Here is a 15,997-nt window from a genome sequence, read left to right as displayed (position 1 = left end):
CATTCTAATATGCTGATTTGGTGCTCAAGAAACATTTATATATATATATATATATAATTTTTTTTTTGTTGACAATGTTGTGCTGCTTAAAATTTTTGTTGGAAACCATGATACATTTTTTTAGGAATTATTTGTAAATAGTCTCTTTATCAATAGTCTCTTTGTCATTTGTCATGTGATAAAGAGTCTCTGATAAAAATCACTGTCACTTTTGATCAAATAAATGCATCCTTGCTGAATAAATGTATTTATTTCTTTTAAAAAAAAAAAAAAACACTTTTGAATGGTATTGTACCAAAAATGTAATGGTTCATTGTACTTTTACTTTAAAATAAAATAAAATTGCACTTTATTAAATTAATTGGAAATCAGATTTTTCCCACCTTAGTAATCATTATTGACAAATTCTATACTTGATGTAATATAAACATCAAGTTCTCTAAATGAATAAAAAGAAAATGGACATGTGACAGCGTACCTCCTGATAGGTGTACCGCCCATCAACCAATGTGGACCCAGAGAGACCATTGGATCCAGCAACGGACACGGCCAAGCGATGACATGACATCAGAGAGCCTGTGATCAGCTTCACTATCTCAAAGTTCTTCTTCAGGTCTTGGATTATACTCTGAAAGAGAGAGAGAACAAGTTTATGCCTTATGTAGCAGTATGTGTAAAAAAAAAAGAAAAAAAAAAGAACAAGCCAGATGGTCCTTCTAGATGCTGTCTGCACCTACCTTGTCTTGTTTCTGGTAGGTCTGTTTGATAAAAGACCGGGTAATCTCGTGAAGTTGCCGCAAAGCTGGAACTACCCACACTGTCTGAGGGTTAGTCTGCTGAGATGACTGCAATACAAGCACAAACACACATATATTAAACACAATGACATCGACCATAACACACACGGTGCATTCATTGAATACAGCAATGTCCATCTGGGTCAATGACGTATAAGTGTGTACTTTCATATGGTTTGATAAAGCTTTTATATCATTTTCAATATAATGACTCTTATATGTCATGTGGTATAAACAAAGTAAAATAAAATATTAAAATAAAGTTTTTTTTAATCCTCTCCTAGGGTCATTTTGACCCAGAGGGTTTATCTGAGAGCACAAAAATGCACAAAAAAGTTGTGACAAGATTCTAAGAGTTTTTGTGGTTGTACACTCAAAAAAATGATATGTCGGCTTTAATTAACTTTTAACAGGTTCCACATAAATGGGTTACGTTAAACAAACATAATTTGTTCATGTAACTTCAACATCATAGAATAAGTCTGAGGAGAGTGTTAAATGAACACTGAAGGAGTGTTAAAGTTGATTAAGAGCCCAACTAAAACACATATTGATCACAATAATGGCAAATTCCGGTGTTCTCCTTCAGTGATTCTGCTTGTTACCATCAGGTGTCTTCAATAATGATCAATCATCCCTCAATTATTCACTTAATTATCTCATAAACTTGAACACTGCTTCAGTGTTCATCGCTTAAAATTACTTAATTCCATTATGTTGAAGTTGCATGAACAAATTATGTTTGTTTAACGTAAACCAGTTATGTGGAACCTGTTGACATAAAAAAGTTAATTAAAGTCAACGTATCATTTTTTTGAGTTTAACAAAGGACTTAATCCTCTCCTCGGGTCAATTTGACCCGTCATAAGAAATGAATTGAAAATACAATAAAAATGGATTTCTAAAGTAAACAAAAATAATCAAAATCTGGTACAATATAGAACATCCCCAAAAGTATTTTTCAAAAAGATTTTTTTTAAATTTTTTTTTACAAAGTTCATGAACTGTTAAATCATGGAGAGAGTCATCCCACATGACAATTTAAAATCTGAACTAACTTCATCTTGTCATAAAATGGTGAAATTAGGGATGCACGATATATCGGCCAGCATATCGGTATCGGCCGATATATGTTCATTTTTTAATGTTATCGTTATCGGCCTGGTAAGAAAATGTGGCCGATATATTAAAGCCGATAAATAATGTATTATTCCCTTCAGCTGAGACACTTGTTGAGAACAGTTTATGGTTTTGAATTTCTTGAAATATGATTGAAATTTCTTCAAAAAATGAAAATCTGGTTCGGGACAACATGTGCAACGCAAATCTGTCATATCGGCTATACAACACTATAATGAGAACATCATTATAACTGTGCACTTGGGGCATGGATTTAATTGTGAAACTTTTGTTCTTGTAATCAGGCTCTAAAAATTAGATAAAAAATTGGATTTAAGTTTATCGGCCGATATATCGGTTATCGGCTTTCAAATATAAAAAATCATCGGTTATCGGTATCAGCCAAAATTTTCATATCGGTGCATCCCTAGGTGAAATGATCTGATTTTTAAGAGACTTCTTGACATGGAGTCATGAGGTTTTGCAGGGGTCCTCTCACAACAATTTCTGTTTTATGTTTGTTTTCTCCTGCATGTTTGGCATCTTTTAATGAGGCTTTATTCTTCATTGTGATATTAGGACAATTGTAACTCCAGATTTTTTTTTTTTACTTTCTGCCCCCAAAATATTAAACAAATTTCGATTAAGAAAGAGGCATATTCAAGTTATTACACGTCAATCTCTCTTTTTTATTATTAAATGAATAAATAGAACAAAGATATTAGAACCACGTCATTGACCCCTCTATTACCTCAGGCTTTGGTTAGAGTCACTGATTTCCAAACGTTTCAAATGGTCCAAAAACAGATTAAAGTCAACAAGTCATTAGTTAATATTTGGATTTGAAGATCAAACCCCTACAGGTGCCCTTTGTAAATCACACACACACCTTTACAGTACTTTCACGTGAATCAAGTGGCAATCATCAATTTGCAAATCAAATTCTGTTCATGTGAGATTCAGGCTGAGTTATGATTGGTCAGTGTTAAACTAAAGGGGTGGGTCTTATCTTACTTTAGCCAATGAGCTCGGTTTCTTCTTGCCCCAGGAGCCAGTAAGAAAAGAGACCTGTGACTCGCTGGGAGACTTTGAATCCTCCTGTATTTGCATCTAAAGAGATAAACTTCAGTTGTATTCAGTGAGTGCCACTAAAGAGTTTATGCGGCAGTCGCGGCACCCAAATCACACCAGAGGCTGAAGCGCAGAGATTGAGCAAAGTGAATGCCTGTGTGTGTGTGTGTTAAGGGTGAGATGAGGCAAGCTGAAACTAGAGTGCCAAAAATATACATCTAGCACTAGAGACAGAATAACACCTTTACACTCCAAGGATCAGCACTTAAAATAACCCACTGCACAGATTCTAGCCTGAAAGAGAAGCCAGGAAGCTCAAAAATGTGTGTCATTGCGTTACTGTGTGATTTTTTTTGTGAGCGTTTACGGTCCGTAACCTTCCGAATAATGGATTTTTAGAAAGGAGCACAAAGCAGATGGACGAGTACAGAAGATTTGTGTGAGAGTGAGAGACTCGCACTCCAATTCAGACCACCAGAAGCAAGCCAGACAGTGACTTTCCATAATGACAGAAAAATCAAATAATAATCTCGCAGTCACATCATTAAAAAAAATCATTTAAAAAAATCATCAGATTCCAATTAGTTGATTAACTGAAACACTAAAGTTGAGGTGTGCAAAAGACTTCAAGGAGTAGTTCACTTTAAAAAAATCTTTTGCTGATAATTTACTCACCCCCATATCATCCAAGATATCCATGTCATTCTTTCTTCAGTTGAAAAGAAATTAAGGTTTTTGATGAAAACATTCCAGGATTTTTCTCCATATAATGCACTTTACTGGTAACCAAACAGTCCAATAGACAGTTTCAGTGCAAACTGCAAACTGTTCAAAGGGCTTTAAACTATTCCAGACCATGAATAAGGGTCTTATCAAGCGAAACGATCGCTCATTTAATAAATAAATAACAAAGTTTAAGTTTTATAAGCTCAAATGGTCGCCTTGCTCTGTTCTGTGATGCACGTTCATGACTCTCCTGTTCTTGTGAACTTGTGAACAAATATTTTTTCGTGTCATTTGGTTCATTCAACAAACGAAATGAACGAATTGACTCGAAAAAAGATTCGTTCATTTTGATAAATGAGTTTGAATAGGAGAGTCACGAACGTTGTTATTTATTTTTTAAATGAGCGATCGTTTCGCTTGATAAGACCCTTATTCATCGTCTGGACTGAAACTGTCTTTTGGACCTTGAACCGTTTGGTTACCAATAAAGTCCATTATATGGAGAAAAATCCTGGAATATTTTCATCAAAAACCTTCATTTCTTTTCGACTGAAGAAAGAATGACATGGACATCTTGGATGACATGAAGGTGAGTAAATTATCAGCAAAAGTTTTTTTTTAAAAGTGAACTACTCCTTTAAGAGTCTAGGCCATTATTAGAATTTTGAGAATTATGTTATCAGCTCACCTTCTTGATATCCTCGATGCATTTGATGATGTAGTTCCTCTTGATGGCTTCTTTGACGGCGTATGCGTCGCTGAGGATGGTCAGGTGTTCTTCCAGGGCCTGCTGCACTAGACTGGTAGGTAAGGTGGGGAGATGCGCCAACTCCCACAACACCTCCAACACCTGTCACAAGCCACAAAAAAACACCGATCCTATTCATTTTTTTGTCACGCTCCGAAGTCACTTATGTCCACCAAGACTGCCATTATTTGATAAATTCTGTGATATTGTGAAATAATATTACAACTTAAAAATAACTTGTTTTCTATTTAAATGCAAAATGTCATTATTAGTGTGATGGCAAAGCTGAATTTTCAGCATCATTACTTCAGTCACATGATCCTTCAGAAATCAGTCTAATATGCTGATTTGATGCTCAAGGAACATTTCTTATTATAACCCATGCTTAATTTTTGCGTGGAAACGTGATACATTTTTTCAGGATCGTTTGATAAATAGTAAAAAAACGCATTTATTTGAAACAGAATCTTTGTAACAGTATTTATAAAAGTATTGATTTCTTTTAAAAAAAAAATCAGACTGACTTACAACTTTTGAACGGTAGTGTAGGTGGTTAAAATCTATTGTCAAAAAACAAAACAAAAAAAACTTTAGCCAGGTTTAACCAGACCACATTCAAGTGGCATGTAGAAGTGAAAAAAAAAGTGCAAGGTGCGCAAAAATGTTTTTAGGTTTAACGCATCATCAGTGCCAAGTGTTTCCAAGCATACACCTGCGCTCATTTACAAGCTTATTACCATAATCATTATAATACACTGGACACTGATTTTACCACCATAATACAGCAATAAATTTACATTATAGTTATACCCATAATCTATTAAAATCTTTAAAAATTCAAAAAAAAACATACCATAAATATTCACATTATATATATATATATATATATACACATATACAATTATATGTTGATACAAAAACTACAATTCATAAAAAAATCATACAATTATTATCAGTAATATCATTTATCTAATATATACAGGAACTTTGTATTTAACAAAACAGTGAATAGAATATTTTAATATTATATGTAGTATTTTAATATTTTTTATTATTGTATTGGGGTATTTCTTCCTTGTGCATTATTTTGTTTCTGTACATTTTATGATTTAAAAAGTAAATAAATGATGATAATGTTCATTTTAATGTTAAACTGTAAATCCCTGCAGTGCAATAATAAGAAACTTTCACTAGCTTCAACAATTCTACTTCAAATCACAACCGTTCGCATTTCAGCAGTGCCGGATGGGCCGGTTCAAATGCAGTTCAATTCTGACGACACACACCTTTCCTGTGGTTGCCTCGGAGCGAGCCTCCCTGCCGATCCGTCCAATCAGACTCAGAAGCTTCTGTCTCACGCGGTCACTCTCCACCTCCCAGCTCTAAAAAAAAAACACAGGGTAAAGTCAGAAACAGTTTAAAAATATGAAAGAGTCCAAAGGTAGATGGACAAGACCTTCTGTATGAGGACGAAGAGGTGGCTGAGCTGGTCAAAGTTGAACTTGACTGCAGCAGCGGCGATGATGGTGTGGATGTTCTCTATCACAGTGGAGGACTGTCCAGCCTGGACACAAAACAGGATTCATCAACTTTTTGCGCATATATAACTTCACAGCCATTAAAAAAAAAAAAAAAAAAAAAAAAAAAAACTATATAAAAATGATTAATATAATATTATACTATAAATACACCATATCATATAATATAGCTTTATATATTTAGACAGACTAACCAAGTGAGGGTGACTTTCACCTTGTATTCTTGTCAAGATAACTGGATTTGATCACTTTTAAAATGTTAAAATCCAGAAGAAATAATAAATGATCATGAGACCAGTGCTATTTTAGGGACCATTTTCAACTTTTCAAGGACTTTCAAGTGCGCCACACTTTTTCTAGCACTTCAAACCTCTTAAAAATTATCCAGTTTAAAAGTTATTTTTAATGTGATGACCAAAAACATTATTTGTTCATCCTTTAAAGATTGTCCCCATTTATAAAACTAAACGTTTCAAGACTAAGAGTGTCAACACTTGCGTGGCAAACAAACACTTTTATTAAAAATAAAAAGATATGAAATTACCACTATAACCAATAGATGGTGGCAGAGGCTTATTAGCTTTTTATTGGCTAATATAAATATATTTTTTCCACACGTCTGACTTGAATTTATATTTAGACATTATGAAATCACTATTATAAAATAATCAAGAAAACATTTTTTGTTGAAGTTTGGGACTATTTTGCACTAAAGTAGGTCACATAGAAAAACAAAAAAACTTTGACAAAGCATTCATTTTATAATCACTGAAGCTGTCATTCAGGTTAGTAAGACAAAATTGAAGAACAAATGTACATTTAAGAGTAGAATATTGCCATATTTCCCTATACAAAATGTGAGTGGTACTGTTGTTAATAAAGGTTAATTGTATCTGCCTGTCAAATCAAGTACAGTGCTTTACTATCAAATGTGCATTTCCAAGAAATAAACACATTATATTATTAGTAACTGCACTTAGTACATTAAGTTAAACTAAATGATGCAGTCCTTGTGTTATGAATTAATCTCAAGGTTGTTCAAAGCCTCATTTCCATCCTGAAAATCAATAGGAAAGCGGATAAAAGCCAATTGAAATGCTCTCCATTCATTTAGTTCTTATTCAAAAAGAAATTTGTGCAGAAGATTTCTGAGAATCAATGTCAGAAGTTCATGCAGCTTTGAGGGAGCACAGAGTTGATGAATAATTACCTGTATTTTCCATATTTTGGAGAGTTCATCTAATGAGAGCTTACTGCCCAACAGCTCAATGATTCCCTTTATTCGGTCACAGTACTGGGCTTGGTCAATGTTTCCTACAGCACAGAAAGAAAGAAAGAGAGAGATTGAAATCATTTACTTATTTTATTCATTCTTAAACTTTAAAAAATTAACTTTAACTTCAAAAACACTCAAAAAATTTAGAAACTAGTTCCATTATAATCCCACAGATGTAAAAAAAAACAACCTTAAATGTCACCACCCTTTTTTGAATTTACATGAAAATGCACATTGCAAACTTAAATGGTTTTAATTCAAGGATGCTTTGGAATATAGACGTAAGATTGGTCTCGTTTTAAAGAAGACATTTGGCAGATTTTTTGAGTGATATGAACCATTATTTCTACAATTTTCATACAATTTATGAAGTAGACATCCTATTCAGAAGTAATTTGAGAGGTTTGGCAGATGTTGATATGAATTCAATCTCTAAGAAACACATAAAATGAACAAGTATGTGTGTTATAGCTTCCTGCCACATCTCAAATGATGAATCTATATATTTTTTTTCTTTATATTTTTAAAAAAAAAAATCAGACCTTTTTTCTAAAATAATTGAATGGAGGCTATCTCTTGAACTCTTGGCATGAAAATAAACTGAGGTATCTACCCTTCTTTCATGATTTTTCATGTTCATCACTATTTTCAAAATACCTCTGAAATTTATTTTGAAAATCAAATGATATATAGTTTGTCAAGATTAGTTCTGGTTTAGTATAGAATATTACTGTTTTTAAAATGTAATGGATTTGGGCCGACCGGTGGGCCGGTGACACTTAAGGGGTAGTTATTTATCTGTATATAATAAAAAAATACATTTTTGTTTCACCCTCAACTTTACAATCAGTACATCAAGTTTAGCTTATTTTTTTTACAGAGCAACCCAAGGACCACACATAAACATTGAAAAAGAAAATTAAAAAAATAAAATACACTAAAAACATCACATTCCTTATAGAGTTGAAAAAAAAAACCTGATGGTTTTTCGATCATTCCACAAAAAAAAGAACATATACTGAGGACATTTCGAACAATAAGCAAAGAAGACAGAGATTCAGGGTGATAGCACAAGTGAAAGAAAAAGTTGGCAAATAGGCATAGTAAAATGAAAGTAAAACAAAAGAAAATGAAAGGAAGAATGCAAAGAGAAAGTTGAACCAAATAAAGGCATTAAAGTGAAAGTAGAGCAAAAGAGAAAGTGTCATAAGAAATCCAAACAGAACAAAACGAGCAAAGACAATGAGGCCGTGTTAAATACAGATCATTGAATAAAGAGATGATGACACAAATGAGTGGGTGAGGTGAAAAGACTTCAGGCACAAAGCAAACGTTTGAGATTCTGGCTTCTGAACACTTTAACACATAGATGATTTGCTTAGTGTGAAAGTGTGAGCATCCATACACACAAGGCACGTCATAGAGCCGTATTTAAGGGACTGTATTCCATGCTTTTCTAGTATTATATACTGTAACAATCACTTATGAAGTTAGTCTTGAATTCTTTCACCAAATACTGTGATAATTACAAACTTAGATGTGCATTTTCCACCTTCTATTTGATATGTTTAAAACAAGCTGTACCCTTAAGATATTAATATGTTAATATTAATAGCATTGTGTGATTGGCTAACCTCGTTGAACATCAGATAAGTGACTAAATACATCCTTACAAAATAACTGAATATCAAATAAGCATAAATATATAAATGTGGGAAGTTTGGAAGGCAAAATTATGTCAACATTGTAGACTAAATTCAGGGTTATTTTAGCATCATTAAAATACCATTTTCGTTTTGTTAATATTTTGAATTAGCTTTTATATTTTCTGTTTTCACTTTTGTGTTTCATATTTTTTATTAGTTTAAAAGTCTATATTGCATTTGTTATTTTTTTTGTTATTAGTTTCAGCTATTCTAGTACTTCAACAAACTAAGAGAAAATGAGGAATGTTGCCTCAGTCACCAACTAGCTAAAAATAGAATTAAAAGATTTTTTTATATATATTTTATTTCAGTAAACGTTTATTATATTTAAATATGGTTTAGTTTTAGATAATGATAATAACCCGGACAATATTTTTTTCTCGTGAAGTTTTATTGTTTCCCCTGTGTGGTAAAACATCATGAAACCAAAGATTAACAGGCCCAATATGGGTTTGATATGAGCTTAAAGGAACACTCCGACTTTTTGGGACTTTAGCCTATTCACCTTACCCCCCAGAGTTAGATAAGTCCATACATACCTTTTTCATCTCCGTGCGTGCTATAAGTCTGTTTGACACACCCACCGCTAGCCTAGCTTAGCACAAAGACTGGATGTGAATGGTTGCAGCTTTCATACTAATCCAAATGAGTGACAAAATAACGCAAACGTTTTTCTATTTACATGTTGTGGTTTGTATAGTCACAGAGTGTGCAAATATCAAGGCCATATGAGACACAGACATCTTTTGACCGTATAAATACTATATTTTCTGAAGGGGAAGCACTGCTACTTGGGCAGAGTGATAACCATCACCTGAGACGCACCGTGACGAGGAGCAGAGAGTTCGCTTCGCTCAGCGTTGGATTAAAGAGTCAGCAATTACTAACGTTAGATAGAAAAGCAAAGTTTATCATGGGTGTTTGCTTTATTGTATGAGCTGTGACAATAAACAGGGGAGACCAGGTAATACAGTACCATGTTTCATTGATTTCCAACCAAAAACGCACCCAGATTTATAAATATCACATGAATAAATAATTATTATTACAGGAATCAATATATTTTAAATGCAATTTATTAGCTGAACCAAATGTATTCAACAGTAAATACATTTGCCTATATAATATACAGTATTGCATTACTATAGGATAGAATAAGGGGAAAGTAATAGCACAAATTGTTTTTGCAAAATGAACTCACAGCCTATCGTACCCTTTTGATCGCTCAAGTTCGTTATTTCCATGGTTATTTCAAATTTAGGCTACTAGGCGCGCCGCGTGCAGGGTGCAAGTTCAACGCGGTGAACGCGCTCGTTTTTTTTTCACAAGCGCGTCCGCACCGCATCAAGATAAAAACATATTCATACCTAATCATATAATAGTGTCACTAACGTTACATTAGATCTGGCTAAAGGCACTGTTACAGTAGGTCATCTAAAAACATAACGGAACACTTACCTCAGCCGCAGGTGATCCACTTGTCCTGTCTGTGCTATAGATGGGATGGCCGTATCCTTCAGCACATTATGGTCCGTGTGGCAAATTCCATTTTTTCAAAATAGTCGTCCTCATTGAAATGTACCGAGCAAACATAATGTCCCTTGATAATCTTAGGTGTGTTTGGATAAATATCCAGAGTAAGTTAGCCATTTCTTCATCCAGTCAGCGTTTTTAGTTGGAATTCTGTGAAACATGGTTACCTCCCCTGTTTACAGTCGCAGCTATTTACAATAGAGCGAAAACCCATGACTCTAAACTACGCTTTTACTATTTATAAATTGCTGACTCTATTACCCAAACACCGAGCGAACTCTCCGCTCCTCACCACGGCGTGTCTCCGGTGATGCGGTTATTACGCCGTCAAAGTAGCAGTGCTTCGCCTTCAGAGAATAGTTCCCAGGTTTTATACGGTTAAAAGATGTCTGTGTCTCATTTGACTTTGTTATTTGTACATTATGTGACTATACAAATCACAATATGTAAATAGGAAAACGTTTGCGTTATTTTGACACTCATTTGGATCAGTATGAAAGCTGCAACCAGTCACATCGAGTCTTTGTGCTAAGCTAGGCTAGCGGTGGGTGCGTCAAACAGACTTATAGCACGCACGGAGATGAAAAAGGTATGTATGGACTTATCTAACTCTGGGGGGTAAGGTGAATAGGCTAAAGTCCCAAAAAGTCGGAGTGTTCCTTTAACTGTTAATCTGTTAAACTGGATCAGGGAACTTCTTACCTTCCAAAGCTATTGAGAGGACAGAGTTTTCCACAAGCCAATCCAGGAGTCGGTCTGTATCAATGGCGTTCTTCACAGTCTTGGATACTGTGCTTTCCTCAATGAGTTTGGTGACCTATCAGAGCACAGAGCCGTCAACACGAGGGAAGAACTCCGGCGTGAACTTTAAGCACTAATATGTGGAAAGCAATTTGAACCTCTTTGAGGGAGTTCATTTTGGCACTGAAGTGGGGCGTCTTGAGCATTCGGAGTAGGATGTCCAACCGAAGGTCATCCACGACGTTTACCAGCTCCCGCTGGAAACGCATGCAGAGTAGCTTAATAGCTGACAAGAGCTCTGGAATACTCACCAAACGCTTTAGAGAGAAAGAGACGTAGACATAAAAAGAGAGAATCAACAAGGAGTCAAAGTTGACCATTACAGAAATTTGAAATGGGATGATCATTTTAATAGATTTAATACAACCTGAAGAATACAGCAAAACCAGTGCGAATAAGCAACATAATATTTTTCAAATAATTATTCACAACACTATTGCTTTCAACTATTGTTGCCCATCTGTCATTGGTCAGTCAAGCAGATAGTCCCGCCCAACCTCACGAAACTGGACGCTATTTGGATTGGAGCTACATTTCTGTGTGGGGTAAACCCATAAAATATAATTAAACTAAATAAAATACAAAAATTCAGCTTTAAAGGGGTCATCGGATGCCAATTTTTCCACAAGTTGGTATGATTCTTTAGGGTTTTCATGTAAACTTTGTAACATACTTTGGTTAAAATTCCTCAATGGTTGTGTAAAACAACACACTTTTTACCTCCTCAAAAACAGCTCTGTTCACAGCGACCTGTTTTGGTACATGTCTCTTTAAATGATAATGAGCAACTGCTGACCCCACCCCTCTCTTCCATGGGGCATGTCGACACAAGACACGTAAAGTGCTGCTTTGGCGGACAATATACAAATGGCCGAGGGCGAAAATATGCTAATACGGGACAGTCCGCCAATGGTGGTGGTAGCAAAGAATGGTAGTGGTTTGCTTTTAATGGTAGCAAACACCATATAAAAGCGAATTTAAAGCACTAAAAATCTCACACTACTGCACAACAAAGTGAACAAAGCATCAGTTCCTCACCTTGTCTTTCAGGTCTTTCTCCTCCAGGTTCTGCACGTAGGTTATCATCTTATGGATGACTGGGTCCAGCATGGGCTACAAAATGCAAAAAAACAAAAAACAAACAAAAACAAAAAACACTTTAAGGTAAAGGTCACATGACAGTGTCCTTGATATTTCTCTGATAATTGTCCATGGTTCTAAAACATGTTCATTCAAATTTATACTCTGATTCAATATCACTATCAAAACTACATTATTGACACTAAGGTTCAACTATAGTTGATAGGAAAGTATGGAATAATGTACAGTCAGCCATCAGTCTGTTTGTCTGTCTATTAATAAGAGCAATTCGATGCATTTATGACAGGACCTTTTTTTTTGGTGCCTTAAAAACAGCTAAAGATGTTTTACAAAAACAATTTACACTAAAAAAAAATATTTAATTGGCAAAACTAGCTCATCTAAATTAAAAACTTGAACTAGTCTAACTAGATAAAAAAATAAACCATTAACTGACTTGACTGCAGAACTTTTGACCAATCAGAATCAAGTACTCCAGGGATCCGTGTAACAAAGTGGAAAAACTCACCTGAACCAGGCTGGAGTTGAGGTATTCTGCACACACACCGAGCGGCTGAACCAGGGCTGATACACACTGAGGAAACACACATACACACACACGTATATTTTACTCTGAATATTACCACAAAAACAAATCAGTATTAATGAAATTGCTTTTTCACCTGCTAAAAGCAAAATGTGTCTCTAAGCTGGAGATATGACAACAAGGGCTGAGAAAACTCTTAAGGGTAGTTTTACAAAAAAATAAAAAATAAACAAATAGCCTTAATTAATTCGCCTTCACGTTGTTCCAAATCTTTATGACACTTTCGCCAGTGGCATAAAAACTAAATCTCTGCAGATCAACTTTCATTGCATTGAAAAGAGCCATGAGAATATTCTTTAACATTTAGCATTAATAGAATGAGCAAATGATGAAAAAAATGTACATTATTAGGTGAAGTATCCCTTTTAAGCAGAGATCTTCAATACTGCTCCCGATGGCATTTTTATTTGTGTTCTGAAGATGAATGAAGGTCTTACGGGTTTGGAACGACACGATGATAAGTAATTAATGACAGAATGTTCATTTTTGGGTTAACTCAGAGTTTATAAATACAAAATCAGGGATTTTTATCCAACATTTCTCTGCAGTCCTACATCTTTCAGAGCTATTTGCCAACAGAGAGTCAGCACAGATGAATCACTCCTCTGTTCAGCATCTAATGACTTCTCATCCATTGGAAAGAGTGAATGAATCAGTCTAGTCAGTGAAGGAGAGAAGACAGCATCCTTCTCTTGTTTTCTTGCTTTAGTTAACTCTTACCCTCACTATGAATTAAACTGTTACTGTAGCAGGGCATCCCTGTATGTCTGAGATTAAAACCAAGCTGGCGATGAACCAGCGGAGTTTCCTTTACGTGCCACAGCAGGACGTATGTGGCCCCTGAAAGGAATTTCCCTCTCTACGGTCGCCTCAAACTTCCTGTTCCTGTGTTAAGGCCATTAATATGCAAATCCTAAATCAAAGCATCGTTTCCCTGTCGCCAGCTCTATCTCTCAGCCCTGGCACCCAGATCATGCTAATGCCCACCTTCAAAAGACAAGCGGGCGGAACCAAAAACAAGGCGGCTTCAAAGCTCCGAGACAAGGGGGAGCATTTACACGCTTGCACTAGAGGGGGGAGCGGACACCTCTTCTGCTAAAAATAATGAAGCTGTCAAACATTATGTGCATCTATCTATTAAAAAAAAAAAAAAAAACAGAATAAACCAAACCAAACCCAAATCACAGCTAGTTGACCATCCTGTGTACCATCAGTTTTATATATTCTTCACTTTTTATTTATTTTTTTTTCAGACAACTGCAACCTCCGAGAGCTTGATGAGCAATTCTGTTATGCTCTTTTTTTCTGCCTGTAGGAACGTGGCATCACATTCTCCCTCTCATCCCCCTGCCCTTGTCTCTTTCTCGCTGTCTGCTGTGTGTAGGATGCTCTCCGTGATGGTGAGAAACATCCTGAGCTCTTTAGCACACACGTTATAATAGAATATGACCTCGTTCAACTCTCTCTCTCTCTCTCTCTCTCTCAGCATCTCTTCATTCAGACACTTCTTCACTCTATTTATCTGATGACACATGAATTAGCCATTTATTCTTTGCCATTCCCGAAGGTGACCAGTCCTGCTCAAATCTGGGATATCTAACCTCTTGGCCTCTCTCTTTTACATTTAAGGTGTGGTACAAGGCTATTACTTTGCATTTTCAAGTTTGTTTTAATTTTAAAGTGCCCCTATTATGCTTTTTTTGTGGATATTACCTTTTCATGTAGTGTGTAATATAGCGGTTTGTATTGTAAAAGGTCTGCAAGGTCAATCATTTATCATGATACATTTGCCAAAAGAAAGAAAGAACCGATTCTGAACTGCCTGAAACGAGTCGTCGGTAATTCCTACATGAAAACTGACATAATGGCAGCCTGCGAACAAAGTCTAATTTGACCCTCAAACACAGCAGTTGTAACTGAGGCCTGGAAGAGTTTAGTTTGTGTTGTCGACAAGTTGAGAAGAGACCATTTTCACATCCAAAAGATGAGAATTCAGGGCTCGATTGGATACGGTAAAATTGCTACTGTTCATATTACTGTGTATCAAGCGTTGAAAGATAGTTTACCAGGGATAATTACTATAATAAGAATAACAATTGGCATTGTGGTAAATAAATATAATGACTATTCTATATCAGGAACATTTAGAAATGTCTAGAGAGCACGTCTTACCCCAATCTCTAATTCTTCCTGGTTGAGCTTGCACTGAATTGCTGTGAAGCCTCCCATCTCTCCAAACTGCAGACATAAGAACGAAATGCTCAGAGATATCCAATAGCAAATAGATTGGTCTAATGTGAAGTAATATAATATGATTTCTTCCATCAGTGTGCGTGACTGAAGCTCTTACCCGATTCACTAAGTCCACCAGCCAGCCGTGAGGCTCCTGATCCAATCAGAACACACAATAGGTGTTAAATTTCATGCAAAAAATGTTGTATTTTCTTCAAAAATTGTTGTTTCTTTGCATATTATATAAATTTATTTTAGAGAATGAATTTAGAATAGCATGTTTCATTTTCTAAATTACTCTTTATTTCTTTGCAGTTAACAGGATCCTTACTTACAGAAATACAACAACAGTCATTGACATCAAAAAAGTACAATTTCTAAATCATAAACTTGCAGATTTTTCATTCATTATCCTCCCATCAAACACACACACATACACGTGCAAAGGGTAAGGGTAAAAATAAAACACCGTGCCACTATTTTCCTGACAACACACATGATGGAAACTACAAAACCAGTTTTTCTGTCCATTACCTAGGACCGTCAAGTCAACCGTCAAGCCAAAAGCACACGTGCACACCCACACGTGAACATGTACAGTACCTTCTGGTAGCTGGAGCTGGGAGAAACAGCAAACATGCTGTCCTCTCCAAACACTTCCGCCCAGTTCCTCTGACAAGCCTTCATCCGATTCTTAAAGTGATACTCATTATCGGGGTTAAAAGCCTGTCAATAACACAACACAGAGAAAACATGTTTACCA

The 15,997-nt window shown here is 35.5% G+C and overlaps 1 protein-coding gene across 3 annotated transcripts in view; it reads right to left on the bottom strand.

The window, feature by feature from the left end:
- Positions 1-15,997, bottom strand: part of usp24 (ubiquitin specific peptidase 24) — a 70,603-nt gene that overhangs the window by 38,411 nt on the left and 16,195 nt on the right. For 2 of the 3 annotated variants that reach the window (XM_089118523.1, XM_039692831.2), the window contains exons 5-18: positions 15,838-15,960; positions 15,353-15,388; positions 15,175-15,240; positions 12,925-12,990; positions 12,354-12,428; positions 11,414-11,572; positions 11,217-11,331; positions 7,210-7,313; positions 5,918-6,025; positions 5,748-5,843; positions 4,402-4,563; positions 2,931-3,026; positions 738-845; positions 479-628 (exon numbers count right to left, since the gene is read on the bottom strand). In XM_089118523.1, the coding sequence (XP_088974649.1) occupies positions 479-628; positions 738-845; positions 2,931-3,026; positions 4,402-4,563; positions 5,748-5,843; positions 5,918-6,025; positions 7,210-7,313; positions 11,217-11,331; positions 11,414-11,572; positions 12,354-12,428; positions 12,925-12,990; positions 15,175-15,240; positions 15,353-15,388; positions 15,838-15,960 (1,464 nt within the window). The remainder of the gene's footprint in view (positions 1-478; positions 629-737; positions 846-2,930; positions 3,027-4,401; positions 4,564-5,747; positions 5,844-5,917; positions 6,026-7,209; positions 7,314-11,216; positions 11,332-11,413; positions 11,573-12,353; positions 12,429-12,924; positions 12,991-15,174; positions 15,241-15,352; positions 15,389-15,837; positions 15,961-15,997) is intronic. The other variant, XM_089118524.1, reaches the window with a different exon arrangement.

Source organism: Pimephales promelas, chromosome 13 (genome assembly GCF_988280905.1).
Source record: "Pimephales promelas chromosome 13, fPimPro1.hap1.1, whole genome shotgun sequence".
In the NCBI taxonomy this organism is placed as follows: domain Eukaryota; kingdom Metazoa; phylum Chordata; class Actinopteri; order Cypriniformes; family Leuciscidae; genus Pimephales; species Pimephales promelas.
Note: the sequence above shows the minus strand (reverse complement) of the source record. Positions and strands in the feature narration are given on the sequence as shown.